Source organism: Odocoileus virginianus, chromosome 29 (genome assembly GCF_023699985.2).
Source record: "Odocoileus virginianus isolate 20LAN1187 ecotype Illinois chromosome 29, Ovbor_1.2, whole genome shotgun sequence".
NCBI classification, from domain to species: domain Eukaryota; kingdom Metazoa; phylum Chordata; class Mammalia; order Artiodactyla; family Cervidae; genus Odocoileus; species Odocoileus virginianus.
This window is the reverse complement of record NC_069702.1, coordinates 15,698,530-15,717,786: the sequence shown is the minus strand read 5'-3', so window position 1 is coordinate 15,717,786 and position 19,257 is coordinate 15,698,530. Positions and strand designations below refer to the sequence as shown.

The 19,257-nt window shown below is 39.2% G+C and overlaps 1 protein-coding gene across 7 annotated transcripts in view; it reads left to right on the top strand.

Moving 5' to 3' along the window:
- ARHGAP24 (Rho GTPase activating protein 24) overlaps positions 1-18,508 on the top strand; it is a 545,723-nt gene extending 527,215 nt beyond the window's left edge. For all 7 annotated transcript variants that reach the window (XM_070458184.1, XM_070458186.1, XM_070458185.1 and 4 more), the window contains 5 exons: positions 520-652; positions 1,462-1,535; positions 4,090-4,211; positions 10,015-11,092; positions 16,728-18,508. In XM_070458184.1, the coding sequence (XP_070314285.1) occupies positions 520-652; positions 1,462-1,535; positions 4,090-4,211; positions 10,015-11,092; positions 16,728-16,971 (1,651 nt within the window). In that variant the 3' untranslated portion in view covers positions 16,972-18,508. The remainder of the gene's footprint in view (positions 1-519; positions 653-1,461; positions 1,536-4,089; positions 4,212-10,014; positions 11,093-16,727) is intronic.
- The last annotated feature ends 749 nt before the right edge of the window (positions 18,509-19,257 follow it).

Below are 19,257 nucleotides of genomic sequence, written 5' to 3'. Positions count from 1 at the left end.
AGGTTCAATCTCTGGGTCAGAAAGATCCCCTGGAGTAGGAAATGGCAACCCATGCCAGTATTCTTGCCTGGAAAATTCCATGGACAGAGGAGCCTGGTGGGCTTCAGGGGTCACAAAGAGTTGGAGACAACTGAGCAACTGATCACACACATATGTAGATTGGGCATTTGGGGTATTCTGCATTGTCTTTTATTTAAAATCTGGTACATATAGTCTTGTTGTTTTATGAAAGTAATATTCTTGCCTAACATCAGATACACACGAAAGATGAGTGTTTGCGCTTTTGAATATTTTCAAACCACACTGAGGATTCCAAGTCCCTCTAGGTCCCTCTCTCCCACTTGTGGTAGCATCTAATAAGCATTACCTAAGTATGTGCCTCTTGAAAGCTGGATTGACTAATTCAATTGCCAACAGAATACCGAAGTCTGACTTTTAGATGTATATTTGATGAAAAATTAACCAAATAAAAGTATAAAGTTCACTCCATAGAAAATCTTCACACTTCTATCTCCACAGCAACACGGATGTACACACAGTGGCATCACTTCTTAAACTGTATCTCCGAGAGCTCCCAGAACCTGTTATTCCTTATGCCAAGTATGAAGACTTTTTGTCTTGTGCCAAACTGCTCAGCAAAGAAGAGGAAGCTGTAAGTCAATGCAGTTATTTCTTAAAATGCTATTATTTAGGGGTTTTGTCAGTGTTCCTAGTCTAACCTGTAAATTTTCCTTTGCCCTGTTTTTGGATTGTTTTCCACTATGCTAAGTATTGACATTACACACAGATTTTTACACAGTTAGATTTTTACATTTTGGCTTCCCTTGTGACCCAGCTGGTAAAGAATCTACCTGCAATGCAGGAGACCTGGGTTCGATCTCTGGGTTGGGAAGATACCCTGGAGAAGGCAAAGGCCACCTACTCCAGTATTCTGGCCTGGACAATTCCATGGACAGTATAGTCCATAGGGTCGCAAAGAGTTGGACACAACTGAGCAACCTTCACTTTCACTAACACAGGTCCCATTTGTAATCCTCTCTCTCATCAAAAAGGAAAGTAGAGCTGAATAAAGGAAATCAGCACTCCTTGCCACACTGCCCTCTAAATGCTAAAAATCGGAAGGACTCTCACTATATTAAGGCTATTATTTCCCCCCAAATAACCTAACTATAAATAAGGCTATTTTTCCTTTTCAATCAGTTGTGAACAAATGTTAAAAATGTTAAATCTGTTTCTCCACAAATAGTACTCACAGAGATATTTGAAATGCTTTCACATCTTTTGAAAATATTTCTGAAATGCTCTCTGTGATAGTGGCAAGTTTTCAAGACAGGATCCATCACTGGTAACAGGTGAAACTAACAAGAACAAAACAAAACAAAAAACTGCATGTCCATTTCCCATTTGCTTTCATTCCAAGGTCAACATTTAGATAACATGTATTCTCTTCTTTATACTCAGGGTGTTAAAGAATTAGCAAAGCAGGTGAAGAGTTTGCCAGTGGTCAATTACAACCTTCTCAAGTATATTTGCAGGTAAGAATTGTCCTAAAGACAAAATGGAATTTAAAAAGACTGTATTTACACTGACAATAGTTCATTTTGACAATGAATAAAAATCAGTTGGGTTTCCCTGGTGGCTCAGTGGTAAAGAATCCGCCTGCCAGTGCAGGAGATGCAGGAGACGCAGGTTCGATCCCTGGGTGAGGAAGATCCCCTGGAGGAGGAAATGGCAACCCACTTCAGTATTCTTTTCTGGATAAGCCCATGAACAGAGGAGCCTGACAAGCTGCAGTTCATGGGGTCACAAAGTGTTGGACATGACTTAGTGACTAAAATAACAAAACAACTAAAATAACAAAAATCACTTAACTGCTCTGAGCTCCCCTGTTGGCCTCTGTAAAATTAAGAGGTTTGACAAGGTGATTTCAAAAGTTTCTCTGAGCACTTAAATTGCTTGATTTTGTAATCTGTTATTTCTGAAGTCTCTCTGACCTCTACATATTAAAGATATGTTGCTTTGAACTTCCATCAAAGTTGCTTGTATGTGTACCACATACGTTGTTTAACAGAAGGAGCCTGCATGAGAATCATTTGTCTAGGAGTCCAGATTCTACCTCTGACTACTTAAGTGTTTTTATGCAATTTTCTTCTCCTCTTTGAGACTAAGAGTCCTAATAGATAAAAGGGTAATGAAAACATACATTTGAAATAATTGTTTTAAAAATTAAAGTATATTACACTATTGATACTATGTATAGATAAGTAATGAGAACCTCCTCTGTAACACAGGGAACTGTACTCAATCCTCTGTGGTGACCTAAATGGGCAGGAAATCCAAAACAGAGGGGATATATGTCTATGTATAGCTGATTCACTATGTTATAGACCAGAAACTAATACAACATTGTAAAGCAACTATACTCCAATAAATACATTTTTTAAAATTGTATATGCATATACATTTATATATATGATGAATGTTAATATACATTATTTTTCCCATTTTTTTCAAGACTTACTGAAAAAAAAATTACAACTCAATTTTGCTAGAACAATAATTGTGCCTCAAAATGCTGTCAATGACCACGTTTAAGACCAGGGATGGCATGTACCATGTCTGTGCTGCTACTTAAGAAATCAAGTATACATGATTGAAACACACTGAATTTACTTTCTAAAATAGTATTGGAGTATAGTTGAAATACACGAAATGTATTAAATTTAAATAAAGAGATTAATGATTAATAAAGGCTTCCCAGGTGGCACAGTGGTAAAAAATCTGCCAAACAACAGGAAGAGCAGGATCAGAAAGATCCCCTGGAGAAGGAGATGGCACTCCACTCCAGTATTCTTGCCTAGAAAATTCCATGGACAGAGAAATCTGACAGGCTACAGCCCACAGGATAGCAAAGAGTTGGACAGGACTGAGTGAGCACACCACACTACTAATTTCATCTATTTCACATAATAAGTGGTAGTTTGACTTTCTGCCCTTCAGTTTTGCTGTAATTTAGGATGTATAACAGTAGTGAACATGTGAAAATAGGCACCTTTTTAGAAACTCATGGGATAGTAGTCAACAGCCCAGACTCTAGGGTAAGATCACCTGGGTTCAGGTCTCAGCTCTGCCGCTTATTAACTCTGTGTCCTTGGAGAAGTTTCTTAACCTCTCTGGTGCCTCATGTGTCTCATCAGTAAAATGGAGATAATATTTAGTATTTAGATAGTATTTAGATAGTATTTAGTATTTAGTATTTAGATAGTATTTAGCTCACACAGAGATGCTATGAGAATTTAAGTTAGCACAATGGCTGGCACAGAATGAAATACATTATTTTAAATAACACACAAAGTAAATTTTTTTAAAGTATTTTTCTTGCTTCTTTGTCTCATTAGTACAATCAATAAGCCATGAATTAATAGACGCTCTTGTAGTAATGAAGAGGGGATGGGAAATGAACAAAAGCTGAAAGATTACAAAAACAATCTCTGCTACTAGAATCATTCCGGGAAAGGGTATTTTATGCCTCTTATTCTTTAGCACCTAACAAGTTAAAACAGTTTTTGTTTGCAATTTCTCATATCAGTAGAACCGAGGTTTTAATTTAAACCATGTTTGATGTCACTTTTTAATAGACTATAAATTTGAGACTCACAAATTGCCCCAGAAAGGGGATTGATTCCTCTTCTCAGAAATAAGAGATTGTAATAGACAACCTTATTTTTATAGTTCTCTAATTAGATATGCATATAAATTGGATATTTTATTTAGAGATAGGAAAGAAATTCATATTCTTGAGTCTCAAGTCCACAATAGCATTATCCAAACACACTCATTCCTGTGACTGACAGGGGAAACCAAGCCAGGCTAGAGCAGATATTTGATATGATCCCTTATGATTCTGATACTTAAAAATCTGCAATAGATATTCTTCACATTTGGCAGAGAGATGTTTGAATTTCTAAATGACTGTGTGTCCATTATCATCTTTGAACAGACTCCAGTTCATAAATTTCCTGATAACCCATTTTTTTTCCGCTGACAAATTTGATCCCATTGTGTTTTGTTCATACTTTTACTCAACAGGTTCTTGGATGAAGTACAGTCCTATTCAGGAATTAACAAAATGAGTGTGCAGAACTTGGCCACTGTCTTTGGCCCTAATATCCTACGTCCCAAAGTGGAAGATCCCTTGACCATTATGGAGGGTAAGTGAATTACTATCATATATTGTCACCAGATGAACAGTCAGTTGTCTCTTGATTGTCCTGAACCTATTCTCCTGTGAGGAAACAAAGGAAATAAATGAGTCCATGGTAATTCCATTTATGGACTCAAGTTCTTCAAATGTAAAATCTTCTGTTTGAGAGCCAGGCATTTTTTGAGGAGTTTACTAAACATAAGTTACTAAACATTTCCTCCATATTTTCATAAGAATTAACAGAACTTGCATAAATCATCTGTAAAATATCACACAAGAACTGGAAATGGCTACTTCACTTTCTGAGTTGGATGCAATTTTCTGAAACCTCAAATAGTTATGCTTCTAAGTTAATATATTTTTATTAGTTCCGGTTTTATTGGACTGACTTCAAGAGGCAGAAAACATGGGCCTCTAAGATAACACTGCTTATTTACTTTGGGTTGAAACATGAAGAATTTCTTGTTTTCCATATTACAAGATATCTCAAATTATTTATCACAATGAAAGGTTACTTCTATTTATTTTCAGCAGGTCTCCGTGCTAGAGTACCATTCTTTCTTGTGGACATTATTAGTAGCACTGATGTGCAGGTCTTGGCGAGCTTTGAGAGTAAGACTAGAGGATGGGAAACTCAAGTAAGCAGCATAAAAGAGAAAACTAGACACAGATATTATTCCAAGATGTGGAGAGGATATCCCTTAAGTCTTTACCTAAAAATTGATTTATGCTTGCAGGAAGGGACTCTGTGCTACTTTACGGGGAAGAGTGCCAGAGATCAGTAGTCTGAGGCATTCCTGGGCCTCACACCAAGCTTGAAATAACTGTATTTCCCACAACCAGAGTAGAAAATCCTGACATCGAGGCATTGCATAGAGTCCTCAGGAGGGTCTTACCTTGGTGATAATGTTAAAAGTTATGGACCAAGTTCTACAAAGCTTTTAAAAGAAATCCTAATGATTCAATAGAGGTTTGAGGAAGAAAAGAAGGAGGAATAGTTGGAGCACAAAGGATTTTCAGGGCCATAAAACTATTCCATGTGATACTGTAATAGTGGATATATGACGCTGTGCATGTGTCAAAACCCAGATCACACAGAGAGTGATTTTAATATAAACTATGCATACATGCATGCTAAGTCGCTTCAGTTGTGTCTGACTCTTTGCAACCCTATGGACTGCAGCCTGCCAGGCTCCTCTGTCCAGGGGATTCTCCAGGCAAGAATACTGGAGTGGGTTGCCATGCCTTCCTCCAGGGGATCTTCCTGACCCAGGGATCAAACCTGCATCTTGTACAGCTCCTGCATTGTAGGCAGATTCTTTACTGCTGAACCACCAGGGAAGCCCAGTATAAACTATAGACCTTAGTTAATAATCATAATATATCAATATTGGTTCATCAATGGAAACTAAAACTGGGCTTCCCTCAGATGGCAAAGGATCTGCCAGCAATGCAAGAGACCTGGGTTTGATCCCTGGGTCAGGAAGATCCCCTGGAGAAGGGAATGGCTACCCACTCCAGTATTTTTGCCTGGAGAATTCCATGGTGGGCTACAGTCGATGGAGTCCCAAAGAGTCAGACACAACTGAGCGACTAAGGCACACTCAACAATAAAAAGGATGAACTACTGATACATGAATAACAATATGGGAAAATGACAAAAGCATTATGCCAAGTGATAATGCCTAGACACAAAAGACCTCATACTCTATAATTGTGTTTATATGAAATTCTAGAAAAGAAGAAAAGTATAGTGACAGAAAGCAGATCAGTGGTTGCCATGGGTAGGGGATTGGCTACAAAAGGACACAAGGGAATTATCTATAAAATGGTGAGGTAGTGTTTCCAGGACTGTCGTTTGTCAAAATTTATCATATACCTCACAGATATCTTGTACGTGTACTGAAGGATACAAAGTAATTCATTGCAAAAAATACAAATTGAAACTATATTTTATAGAATGCTGTGTGTGTGTGTGTGTGTGTGTGTGTGTGTGTGTGTATTTGTTTAGTCATTCAGTCGTGTCCGACTCTTTGTGACCACATGGACTATAGATGGTCAGGCTCCTCTATCCATGGGATTCTCCAGGCAAGAATGCTGGAGTGGATTGCCATGCCCTTCTCTGGGGGATCTTCCCAACCCAGGGATCAAACCCAGGTCTCCCGCATATATATTAAAGTGCCTAGTTACCTTCAAAGGAAAACTGAATTCTTTTCCAGTTATTATGAAGATACAAGTGCTCATAATATGGTACTTAAATTCAACCTATATAAAATTATATGAGCCTGGGGGAATTGTTGAAACATGCAGTCCAGTGGGACTCCCAAATCTTCATGGATTCTTCAGCTTGGCCTGGTAATCATAACCACTCTGGACTCACTATTTGGGCTTCATGTTTGTTATTAGCATTCTAAGGAAGAGAATGACAGAGAGAAGGGAAATAAAAGGAAAAAAGAAACACAGTGCATATAATGGCACACACATTATCATTACTACCAGGCTAGTCTGTCCTAAATGGCTATAAAAATTGACAAGAAGTCCCTTTACAAGAAATGATTGTCATTTACTATTCTGGAAGCTAGATGAAAGCAAAGCCTCCCAAAGTAAAAGCAAGACATTCCTAAATCTCCAGGGCTCTGACACTATAATTGTGGCAGTATACACTGGCATGGGTTTCCCAGGTGGCACTAGTGGTAAAGAACCTGCTTGCCACTGCAGGAGACATAAGAGACACAGGTTCCATCCCTCAGTTGAGAAGATCCCCTGGAGGAGGGTATGGCAACCCACTCCAGTATTCTTGCCTGGAGAATCCATGGACAGAGGAGGCTGATGGGTCACAGAGTTGGACATGACTGAAGCAACTTATCATGGACACACACACACACATCCATTGGCATGGCTGTTCACATAGTCATCATGGAGACCTTGGGAATGTCTGTCTTCAATTAATTAAATCCCCATACAATTTACAACCATGATTAACAGTGCAGTGATATTTCAAATCTTAATATTCCTGTGATGGGGAAAAGCTTTATTTTCCCAAAGGACTAGACAGAGTCATATATAACAGAAGCTGCTAACATTTGAAAGTCTGTCAGATGGGCAAACAGCACATGAAGTACTCATGTCTTCAAACACAGTACATGAAGGTGTCAGCACTGACAGTCATTTTAAAGATGCTGAAATCTTTCCTTCAGATTCACTGCTACATGCATTGAAAATAGGATGACACGTTCAGAGTTTACTAAAAGAGAAAAGATACATATATAATACCATTCATTTCATTCAGTCTTTTTTCTTACACAATTCCATCATAGTTGATGATGATTCAGTAGATGTCTTTTATTTAGTTTCTTATTTAGAACAACACCAAGTTTACTTATTATTACTACAGTTTTAACTCCAACAGGTGAAATACAGTAAGACAAATACATGATTTGGAATGAGAAGATGAAGTATCACATTTCACTCTAGTCTCTTACCATTTGTGTGGCCTTGGGCAAAATCATCACCACTCCGAACCTCAATTTTCTCATTTGAAAAACATTAAGTCTTATCTCAGAGCCTTGCACGTATGCTAAGTCACTTCAGTCATGTCTGACTCTTTGCAAACCTATGGACTGTGGCCTGCCAGGCTCCTCTGTCCATGGGATTCTCCAGGCAGGAATGCTGGAGTGGACTGCCATGCCTTCCTCCAGGGGATCTTCCCAACCCAGGGATCAAACCCACATCTCTTATGTCTCTGCAGTGAGAGCAGTTTCTTTATGACTAGTGCCACCTAGGAAGCCATCTCAAAGCCTTATGAATATTATGAATATTTATTTAGAAGATGTTTAAATGAAACATTTCCACCTAACTCTAACACACACTGAGGAAACATTTCCTCAAACTCTAACACACACAAGAACCACCTAGGGATATTGTTGACATGCAAATTCTGATTCAGAAGGTCTATGTGTGGGCCACTAGACAATACCAGGGTTAGAAATCTGTTATCACTGTTGTCTTATCATCTGGGGGTTGGTTAGAAATGTAAAATCTCATGCCCTACTCAATATCTACATTTTAACAGAATCTCCAGATAATTTGTATGAACATTTATTTCTGAGCAGCACTGGCCAACATCAGACCTGACACATTGCTGATTCCTGATCTAAATATGTTAGTTTTGAATCATGACAGAAGTGTGCAGGATATAGATGGATATAACATTTCTTCCTATTCCGAATTTGAGTTAGGCCAGTAAGTCTTCCATTCTTTACCAAGGGGCCCCATGTGCTTGTTGGGGCAGACTTTTGACACTCAGCCAGGCAGTTGACAACTTTGCTTTAGCATTCTGGTCCTGCTTGTGCAGAGCTCCAAGATCAGCTGGAGATGAGACCTTGGGGACTTCTCAGTTCTTTCCTGAGTGTGCACACAGCCCTAGGTATACACAGAACCCTATGCATACATGTATATAATCTTAGAAATCTTCAAGTATATAGCAGAGCTTTTTAACACCTCCTGTGGAAATCTCTTCAGATTTTCCTTCTAAGCTTTTTGTTTAGCCTGTTGTTTTGTCTTCAACAGTTATCCACTTGCTTCAGGCAAACATGATTTTAAATGAAAAAGCCCAATTGTTTTGACAAATGCCCCTGAGAAATGTCGCTCATTCTAGTCAACTCCTTAGTCAGATAAAATGAAGACAAGCCTCTTGAGTGGGGTCTTCCAGGGAACCACCAAACAAGTCAAATGACCATTCTTTGGGAAGGGGGCTTTGAAGGAGTTCCAAACCAGCTCTTTCCATTCCAGTGGCTGCCTCACTTCTGGTTCCCCCTAAGATTGAGGGTTGTTGGTTTTCAAAGCTACTGCAGAAAGGAGGATGGGAATAGGGTGAGTTAAAACACCACAGAGCTTGCTGTTCTTTACCAAGTCAACGAGTTCTAAAAAAATTAACACTCTCCAGATTATAGCAAGCCTTTCGTTAATTTCCAAATTTCTGAATATATTGACTGGGAACATTTTTGTCAGTTATTGTATGGAAGAGAGGATTCTCATATGTCTGTATTACACCATTTTGGCTAATGTCACTTAAAATGCCCTGAAACTTTTGAATGCTGGGCAAGAGTTGTATGGAACTTCATTGACTTTCTATATTATGAAGACAGACCACATATCCACTAGAGATTGTAGAAGGTTCCACTTCAAGGTGCCATTAAAATGTCTTGATATTTTGAGGCAATTAGATGAGAGATCACAGTGACTTAAGAAAGATTTTTCATAATTAAATGTCAAACTTACAAGAAATGGTGTGTGCCAATTAAGAGCCTGTTCTTTGGAACTAGTTAATTCTGGTTTTAAACTCTTCTTTTTCTCCTTCATAGCTTGGGACATTGGTCAAGTTACTTAACCTTTATTAGATAGTGATAATAACAGTTCTATTTATAAATTTTAAAAAGATCCAACTAAACTAACAAAAGTATAGTGCCTAGTACAGTTCATGTTAAATATTCAAGAAGTTTTTAGGCACAATTGCTATTGTCCCCCTAACCTGGAGAAGGAAATGGCAACCCACTCCAGCATTCTTGCCTGGAAAATCCATGGACAGAGGAGACTGGTGGACTGTAGTCCATGGGGTCACAAAAGAGTTGGACACTACTTAGTGACCAAACAACAATAATTGCTATTGTCATCATTAAAAACATAGTTTGGCACTGCTAATAATAGTGCTGAATGTGCACCTAAATATGGCTCTTTAAAAGTCACTTTCAAAATAGAAGATAAATCAAAACTGCTTTGCTCATACTCCTTTGCTTTCTTTGCAATTCCAGGCACTGTGGTGGTCCAACAACTGATGTCAGTAATGATTGGCAAACATGATCGCCTCTTCCCCAAAGATGCAGAGCTGCAAAGCAAGCCCCAGGATGGAGTGAGCAACAACAATAATGACCTTCAGAAGAAAGCCCTCATGGGGCAGCTACAGAACAAGGAGAACAATAATACCAAGGACAGTCCCGTAAGGCGGTGCTCTTGGGACAAGCCTGAGTCTCCCCAAAGAAGCAGCATGGATAATGGATCCCCCACAGCTCTGCCAGGCAGCAAAACCAACAGCCCCAGGAATAGCATCCACAAGCTGGATGTCTCCAGAAGCCCCCCTCTCATGGTCAAAAAGAATCCCGCCTTCAACAAGGGCAGTGGGATTGTCACCAACGGGTCCTTCAGCAGTAGTAATGCTGAAGCACTCGAGAAAGCCCAGACCACTCCCAATGGGAGCTTACAGGCCAGAAGGACCTCTTCCCTGAAGGGGTCTGGTACCAAAATGGGCACCCACAGCGTGCAGAACGGAACCGTGCGCATGGGCATCGTGAACTCTGACACCCTGGGGAACGCCGGGAATGGCCGCAGCATGAGCTGGCTGCCCAATGGCTACGTGACCCTGAGGGAGAATAAGCAGAAAGAGCAAGCCGGAGAGTCCGGCCAGCACCACAGGCTCTCCACCTACGATAACGTCCACCAGCAGTTCTCCGCCATGAGCCTCGACGACAAGCAGAGCGTCGACAGCGCCACCTGGTCCACTTCCTCCTGCGAGATCTCCTTGCCCGAGAACTCCACCTCCTGCCGCTCCTCCACCACCACCTGCCCGGAGCAAGACTTTTACGGTGGGAACTTTGAGGACCCCGTGTTGGATGGGCCCCCGCAGGACGACCTCTCCCATCCCGGGGACTATGAAAACAAAAGCGACCGGAGGAGTGTGGGCGGCCGCAGCAGTCGGGCCACCAGCAGCAGCGACAACAGTGAGACCTTCGTTAGCAACACCACCAGCAACCACAGCGCCCTGCATAGCTTAGTGTCCAGCCTCAAACAGGAAATGACCAAACAGAAGATAGAGTATGAGTCCAGGATAAAGAGGTGAGGAAAACCTGGAGCCCCTAGTGGCCAGAGAGGGTGCGACAGCCTCCTGTGAGACAGGCTCACCCCGAAGGGTTAAACCGGCTAACTCCAGTCAGAGACCTGGGTTCAGGCCCTACCTTCGCCATTTGTAAGCTGTGGGACACTGGGAAAGCTCCCTTCCTCTCTGTGAGTCTCAGCTTCCCAATGTGAAAAATTTTTAATTCTAGTAGTAAATTCTGCCTCAAGGTGAAAATTGCTCAGATGTGTCCAACTCTTTGTGACCCCATGGGCTGTATGTAGCCTGCCAGGCTCCTCTGTTCATGGGGATTCTCCAGGCAAGAATACTGGAGCGGGTTGCCATTTACTTCTCCAGGGGATCTTCCCAACCCAGGGATCCAACCTGGGTCTCCTGCGTTGCAGACAGATTCTTCACCAACCTCAAAAGCATGTTAAGAAATCATTACACACATTGTCCCCAGGACAGAGCAGATGCTCAGTAATTCTACCTCTTGTTGTTAGTAAAAGCATTGATTTAGGTTCAAAAGCTGGGAAAAGGAGTGGGAAGGGATGTCTGGAGTACCAGGAGTCTGTTATCACAGGAAGAGGATGAAATGAGAGTAAAGAAAAATTGAAAAATAAACAGATATTTGTTGTTCATTATTTCCATGGTTGGATGCTTGGGTTGAATGCTTGTCTGCTGTCTCCCAGGCTCAGACCAGGCCACAAGGATTCAGCAGTGAGTAAAGAAGACAAAAATTCAGCCCTTGTGGAACAGGCTTACAGTCCCCTGGAAGAGATAAATAAATAAGTAAACTGATCCTATGCTAAGTAGAAGACTGGAGCAGGGAAGAGGGGTGAGAAGTGTTGCTGAGGGTTATTCTAAGTGTAGGGCTCTATAGGAGACAGTGATGCAGAGACCCAGCAGAAGAAGTGGAAATGCCCTGAGGCTGGATGGGCGAGGAGCTCAGAGAGGTACCATAGAACCTTCAAGATCATCTTAATCTTTGGCTTGTACTCTGAGATTGGAATCCAGGGAAGTTTGTGAGAAAAGTGATAGCATGAAGTATATTCGTATAGACAAGGAAACTTTTAGCCTAAATGAGGAGCAAAAAATATGACTTATAAGCAAACCATTGTGCTGAAACCTAAGTGATACCAGTTGACATCTTCTCATAAGATATCCAAGAGAGGAGTTGGCTTAGCAACTTCAAGGAGGTAACCTGGCAAATATAATGGGTATAGGCTGAGGATCCTGCCTTGACAATGCCCCTGTCAGATGCTCCAAGGTCTTGAGAGGCAGCAATACAGAAAATGGAGCCGCTGCCCCACAAGTACAGCCTTGTGCTGGAAACCTGAATATCACCACACTCTGCAATTTCACCAGGGTTACAGAAATGACTAAACTGATTGTTTTTCTGTTCACCTTTCAGTGTGGTATAGGGGAAGGACCCTGCACTCTTAAGAGCAGGTCTGAGGCTCAGTTCAGCCTGAAGTAGCCCCTCTAGGGGCCTCAGCCCCAGTCCCAGGCTGTGCCTTGGGACTGTTCTAGAATTCCTGTTCTAAGACCCTCATGGTATGTGAACGTCTTTGTCCTGTTCAGCTGCTTCCATGGCCCTTAACCCCACATGGTTCTTTTCTTTATATATAAAGTTGACCTTCATGTATTTTAATGTTTCCCATCCATTTATCAATTATCAAGCCAAAAGATACATATTTTTAAGAGGTATGGAAAAATAAATAAAAATACTTACATGTTAGATTGAAAAATTACTTTATTGGAAACAGAAGCTTGGTTTGAATTTTTCTAAATAATGCCAAGTGACAGGAGACTTTATTAAATAAGAAGAAAAAATAAAGTTATAATCTTATAAGGCTACTTTTTCTTTTGAACGTAGTTTATGGAACCAGTGGCTACCAAATTCTGAATTGCTGCCAATGCATGATGGTAAATTAGCACTTAGCAGTGGAAAGCAAGAGATGACACTTGAAACCTCCATTAAGATAGAACATGCGTTATTCTGAACAGTTGCAAATGTACACATTCATTTATAACATTGATGTTACTTTATTTTCTGAGTCTATGGTACATTTCAGAGACTTTGATAAAATAAAAGAACCTTTCAACAGAATGTCATCTCATTGGCCTCTTTCATTGGCATTTTTACCCACTTGACAAGCAAGGAAAGAGGTTCATTATAAAACGGGTAGTGGAACTGCCATATGACCAAGCCAAGCAGTATAAGAAGTAATTGTCCTAGATAATTATTGATCATTACTGTTTAAAATTATATATTTCTTTTTCAATTCTTTTTTAACTCTACAAGTATTGAGGCTAGATAGATAGATGATAGATATGTATGTACATTTATACATATATCCCTAGATAGACAGAGCATGGAGAAATAAATAGATATTACTTTATTTATCAATCATTGATATATATGATTTTTAGTTTTTAAACAGGTAAGTTTAATGCTCTTCCCTCCCTCAAATTAGTTTCTACCTTTATCATACTGTAGTCAGATAAATTTATTTACATGATGTCAGTTATTTGGTCTGGTAAGAAGTATTATCTTATTATTGGTTTGAGATTTATATATGATCAATAGATCAAATCTGTTAATCAGGCTGTTCAAATATTTTGCATTTCTCCTAACTTTTATTAGATCTATAATTTCTAAAAGTGTTATCTTAAAATTTCCTAATTTTTGTGGATTTATCTATTTATATTTATAATTTTGTTATATTTTATATTGAGTAACTTGAGGCTATATAACTAGATGGATAAAAGTTCAGAATTGTCTATATCTCCCTAATTAATTGATCCTTTTATCACAAAATAGTGGTAATAATGCTTTTTGCCCACAAATAGTTTTCTGATATTAACATTCCTATATAATTTCTATTTTGATTAGTAACTCCTTGCTATATATTTTCCATCATTTCAAGTTTTGTGTTTCATTATTTGAAGACATAATTTTTCAGTTTACATTTATCCACCTCCTCTTTTGCTTATTTCATCTCCCCCATTTTCTCAATTTTCTCTCTATAACCCTTACTACAGTGTGTTGAACCTTCTTAGTTCATCCTCCCTCTCCATCTTTGTTAATTTCTCTTTCTTATATTAAATTTTCATCTTTTTTCATTCCATGAGGCATTTGGGTAGTTTTTCTCAAAGCTGTTTTCTCATTTATTTATTTCCTCTTCTGATTCAACTCTGTCACTTCACTCAGCCCACAGGTAGAGTTTTTGTAGTCTCTTTGCCATAAAGACGACTGATGTTCCAAGCTCTCGAGTCACTTTCAGCCTTCTGTCTCTCTCATACTAGAGATCTCCTCTTCCCCATGTGATAAGTAAAAACCTAGTCACAGCTTCTACGGCTTCTATCCGAGACAAATACCCATCCTGTGCTTTCACTTGCTGTTCTAAATTTCTTTCTTCCTTGGTTCTGATACCTGAAGATTCTCTTTTATTTTTTTAACTTTGTAGCTTAAACATATTTTCCTAACATATTTTTGAAACGTTAGTCTGTGCTTGCAATGGGAGGGGTTTCTTCTGTTTTTAACTTAGCCATCAGATTCCAGGAAGTTTCATACAGGTGCCTGATATGTACAAATGCATTAGTATATTTTTAAAGGATAGTCTTCCTTGGTATTAAAGGTTGAGTTTCTTCCAACTATTTTAGTTCTAAAACAAATAGCTTTACAAAGCAGAGAGAATATATTGGGAAATAGTTCTGGGTGAGAAACAGCACACTACCAGGTTTTTATGTAAAACATGTGATCATGTGATCAAAATGGCCTTCTAAACTAATTAAAGAATGCGATTTCTTTTTTAAATCTTAGTTGCTTACTAAGGGAGAGCAGATTCATCTTTAAGTGTTTTTATGATTATCTGGATGAAATAACATATGGGACTCATTATTTCAGAGCAGAAAAATAGTTGAGATTTTAATTTGAAGATTATTAGAATAATCAGATTTTTGAATGCTAACTGTGCATCAGCCTCTCACATTTCAGTAGCATTGCAAATTCAAGCATACCCTTGCCACTTCCACTCGTAATAGGAGAAATTAAGATGCCAGCTATTACCACGACACATCATCTAATAAAGTAGTGCTTAATGTTCCTCCTTGAACAGTGGCAGTAATAAATTGTGTTTTGGAACTTAGTGATTATGAAGAAAACTCTAATTTTTAGGAAATTTTCTAAAATTATATAGCCATCTAAAAGAATACAGCTATCAATTTATAAAATGCAGCAAGTCCCCTACATGCTGCTGCTGCTGCTGCTTAATCGCTTCAGTCATGTCCAACTCTTGTTCGACCCTATGGACTGTAGCCCGCCAGGCTCCTCTGTCCATGGGATTCTCCAGGCAAGAATACTGGAGTGGGGTGCCATTTACTTCTCCAGGGGATCTTCCCAACACAGGGATTGCACCTGGGTCTCCGGCATTGCAGGCAGATTCTTTATCTCTGAGCCACCAGGGAAGCCCAAGTCCCCTACATAGGAAACTTCCAGTTGTAAACTTTAAAAGATGCAGATGTGCATCCCATTCATGTCAGATGTGAGTAAAACTGCAGCTTGCCCTTTGTCTCCTGTTGCTGGTGACCCTTCAGCCCTACCATCTTCTACCTCCTCTCCCTCCGCCAGTCAATAATTCTTCTTGCCTGTTTACTTGATACCAGACAGCTGTTGACTGTATTACTGTACTTTTCAAGGTACTATACTGTAAGATTAAAAATGTTTTCTTTTTTGTATTTTTAATATATTATTTCTGTGAAAAGTATGATAAACCAATTATAGTACAGTGCTATATACCCAATTGTGTTAGTTGGCTACCTCGGCTAACTTTGTTTCTTGGACTTACAAGCAAATTGGATTTACAAATGTGCTCTTGGAACAGAACTCATTTTTATATAGGAAACTTACTGTATAGTGATCTTAAGATATGTTAACTTGGAAGACTGAATTGCAGCTAGCAGGCTACAAAAGTGGACTGTGTTGTCACAAAATGTCAGGTGAATTACTTATTCAACACATGTAAGTTCTACTTCTCCTATTAATGTAAGGTGGCTACTTTTGGTACCAATTTTATAAGAGGGATGCTATATAGTCCCTTCTAAATCCATTCTTAGCAGTGGACTTACTCTCTCTAGCAGTGACATTTTCACTGTCATTCTTATTCCTTTGGTAGAGAGCAAATATGATGGCCCTCTTTTCTTTCCAACTTGATCAGACTTTCCTCTTTCTTTTAGTGAGGACAAATTTACATTTAATGATTCAGGAAGCTTTGTAGTTAGGGCTGCCTCCTGCTTCTGCCAAATTCTGTGCTGCATGATGACCCTGGTCTCTGGCTTCTTTGTGCTGAAATTCACTCATTCACTATTAAATGACAATGAAGTACTTCCAAGAGAGGTCTTGGGGTCTTGCAGAAATGATAGTAAATCATGTCAAGAACTAGTAAAAAAAAAAAGAAAATATATGTATGTATGTATGTATCAATCAGTGGACCTTGATTCACTGATTTGAAAGGGCTCATTCCAGCTTCCAAAGCATTTCAGAGACAGAGTTTAGGAAATACTTTTTAATCTTTTTTGCATTTCAAAAAATAAAATTACTTTATCTCTTATTCCTTCCCCCACCCTGTGCAGCTTAGAACAGCGAAACTTGACTTTGGAAACAGAAATGATGAGCCTCCACGATGAACTGGATCAAGAAAGGAAAAAGTTCACAATGATAGAAATCAAAATGCGAAATGCTGAACGGGCAAAAGAAGATGCAGAGAAAAGAAATGACATGCTTCAGAAAGAGATGGAGCAGTTTTTTTCCACGTTTGGGGAGCTGACAGTGGAACCCAGGAGAACCGAGAGAGGAAACACGATATGGATCCAGTGAGGGGACTCTCCCCCGCTGTCTCGAGTGGCCCTGGGAAGGACTCTGGGGATTCTGGTGGGAAGATTATATGGGACCAGGTGGCTGGTCACCTGGCTGTACAGAGCTCTAGCTGGGGAAGGCATATCATTTATAGACATCACCCACCCATATCTGCAATGTGTACCAAAGTTGTATCATGTCCCATAATGCTACTGTTAAGTGTTACAACTGGATATGTGTATATAGAGTAGTTTTTAAAAAGTAAACTAAAAACAAGAAGCATATCTCAAGAATTATTTTATTGCCAGTCTTGTATTTAAAATGTTAAATCAGTATGTCCTTGCAATTTAGCTTGCTTTCAAGCTTCACCCCTTGCACTTAACATAAGCTATTTTTGGCATTGTGTTATCATCAGCTTATTTTATAGATCAATATTTTTATTTCCCCTTTTGCTGAGGAAATGAAGATAAGCAGATATATAAATATATAAAATATATGAGATGAGTTATTAAAATCGAAAGAATACTTTGTGGCCGTGCTGTTTGTGCCAATAGACCTTGCCGTGACCAAAAAGAAAAATGTCAATAATTTTATAAAATACAATGGAATCCCCAGGAAACTTTGAATCACTCTATGAATTCTGCCCTTGATACTGCTCAGTTTTCTTGGGGAGATGGTTTGACACAAGAAATTTTAGATTATGTAAAAAAGTCTCCTTCTCAAGTCCCCTGGTCTGTCTTGCCCATGCCATAGATGCATGTCTCCTATGCAGGATGCACTTTAGAGAGGGAAAACATCATTTTTAAAAAACAGCATTTAAGTAGTCATGCTTTGCATTACTCTTTCTGCTGGATGATTATGAGAGAAAATTCTTCCTGCCATTGGGAAGTTGAGAAACATTGTTTGCTAATTATGGTGTAAGCACCTGTCCTCGACTCCACCCCCACCCCCATACCAACCTCCCCCTGCCCTGAACTGCCCTTTGGAAATGCGAACAGTGAAATAGTATTACCTTATCTCTCTCAGTTAAACTGCTGGAGTGCATGCCTTATATTCTTCTTTTGCTCAGGCTGACTGTTCTGTTGTCATCTAGGATCCTTTCTGAACAACAGCTAGCAAAGGTAGTTTGAAGCCAGAGGGAGGTGATGGAGGGAAAAGGGACCAGGAGAAGGAGGAGACAGGTTGGAAGAAGCTATCTGGCTTCTAATTTGTTTTTTTACAATATTGTCCTTCCCTATTAAAACATATTTATTCACAATAATTTTGAAATGTGAATTTTTAAAAGTCCAATGTTGATAAATTTGTGAACATTACTAATGATAACTTTCCAGACTCTCTAGAACTCTCTGGAGCTGGAGATTGGAGAGAACAATTCCTAACAATTTAATAAGGCAATGATTTTGAGAAGCAAAGCAAATAAAACTTTCTCAGACTAGAACAGAGTCACAAAAGGCATAATTAGAAATAAATACTACTTGAGTTTATGGGATTTGCATTGTTTGGAGGTTCTCTGTTTGTGTGTATTTATTTTCAAGGGGACAGTAAACTTGACAACCTCTGTTCTTGTCACTGTGCTCCTTTGTTTATATACTTACACTCAGCAAGCTTTTGTAGTCCTTTGGTATCAACCACCGTCTCTGTAGCAATACTTCCTTTATCTGTAGTTCCCTGTTCTCTCTCTTTTTAATTCTTTAGCAAGATACTCCTACCTGGATATCCTATAAAAAATTCAAATGTGAAATGTGCAAAAATGATCTCTTACCTTTTCATCTTTTCCCAAGTCCCTGCCTTAGTTAACAAAAACCACAGACTCTTACAGGAAGCTGTATTATACAAGAGTAAAAATCAAAGACTATGCAAACAGCCCGTGTTCAAATTTTTTCCAATTTTCCAGTTGATACTAAATCTTCTGTGCATCTCTTTTTTTCATCTGTAGAATGGGTGGGCATAATAAAAATACTGCTCTCATAGACTTATGTGGTTTCAGCAAGGTAGCTTATATCAGGCTGAGCACAGTACCTAGTATACAGGAAGGACTCCATCAATGTTAACTGGAATTTATCTCTACTATACCCTCTCTTCATGCTTACATTCACTCACCAAGTACTGTCTAGTCCACCCATCCTCGCCTTTTTCATCTGCTCTCTTTGATTAATTTCTGCCCATGTCTTGATGAAAACATCTAACCCAGTCCCTTGTGTTCTGGTATTACATTTGCAGACTGCTCTTCCTAAGTCATCCTTCTGACCATTGTATCCTTTTTAATAACAGTCAAATGCCCCTCACAGAGTATGTATGACTCTAACC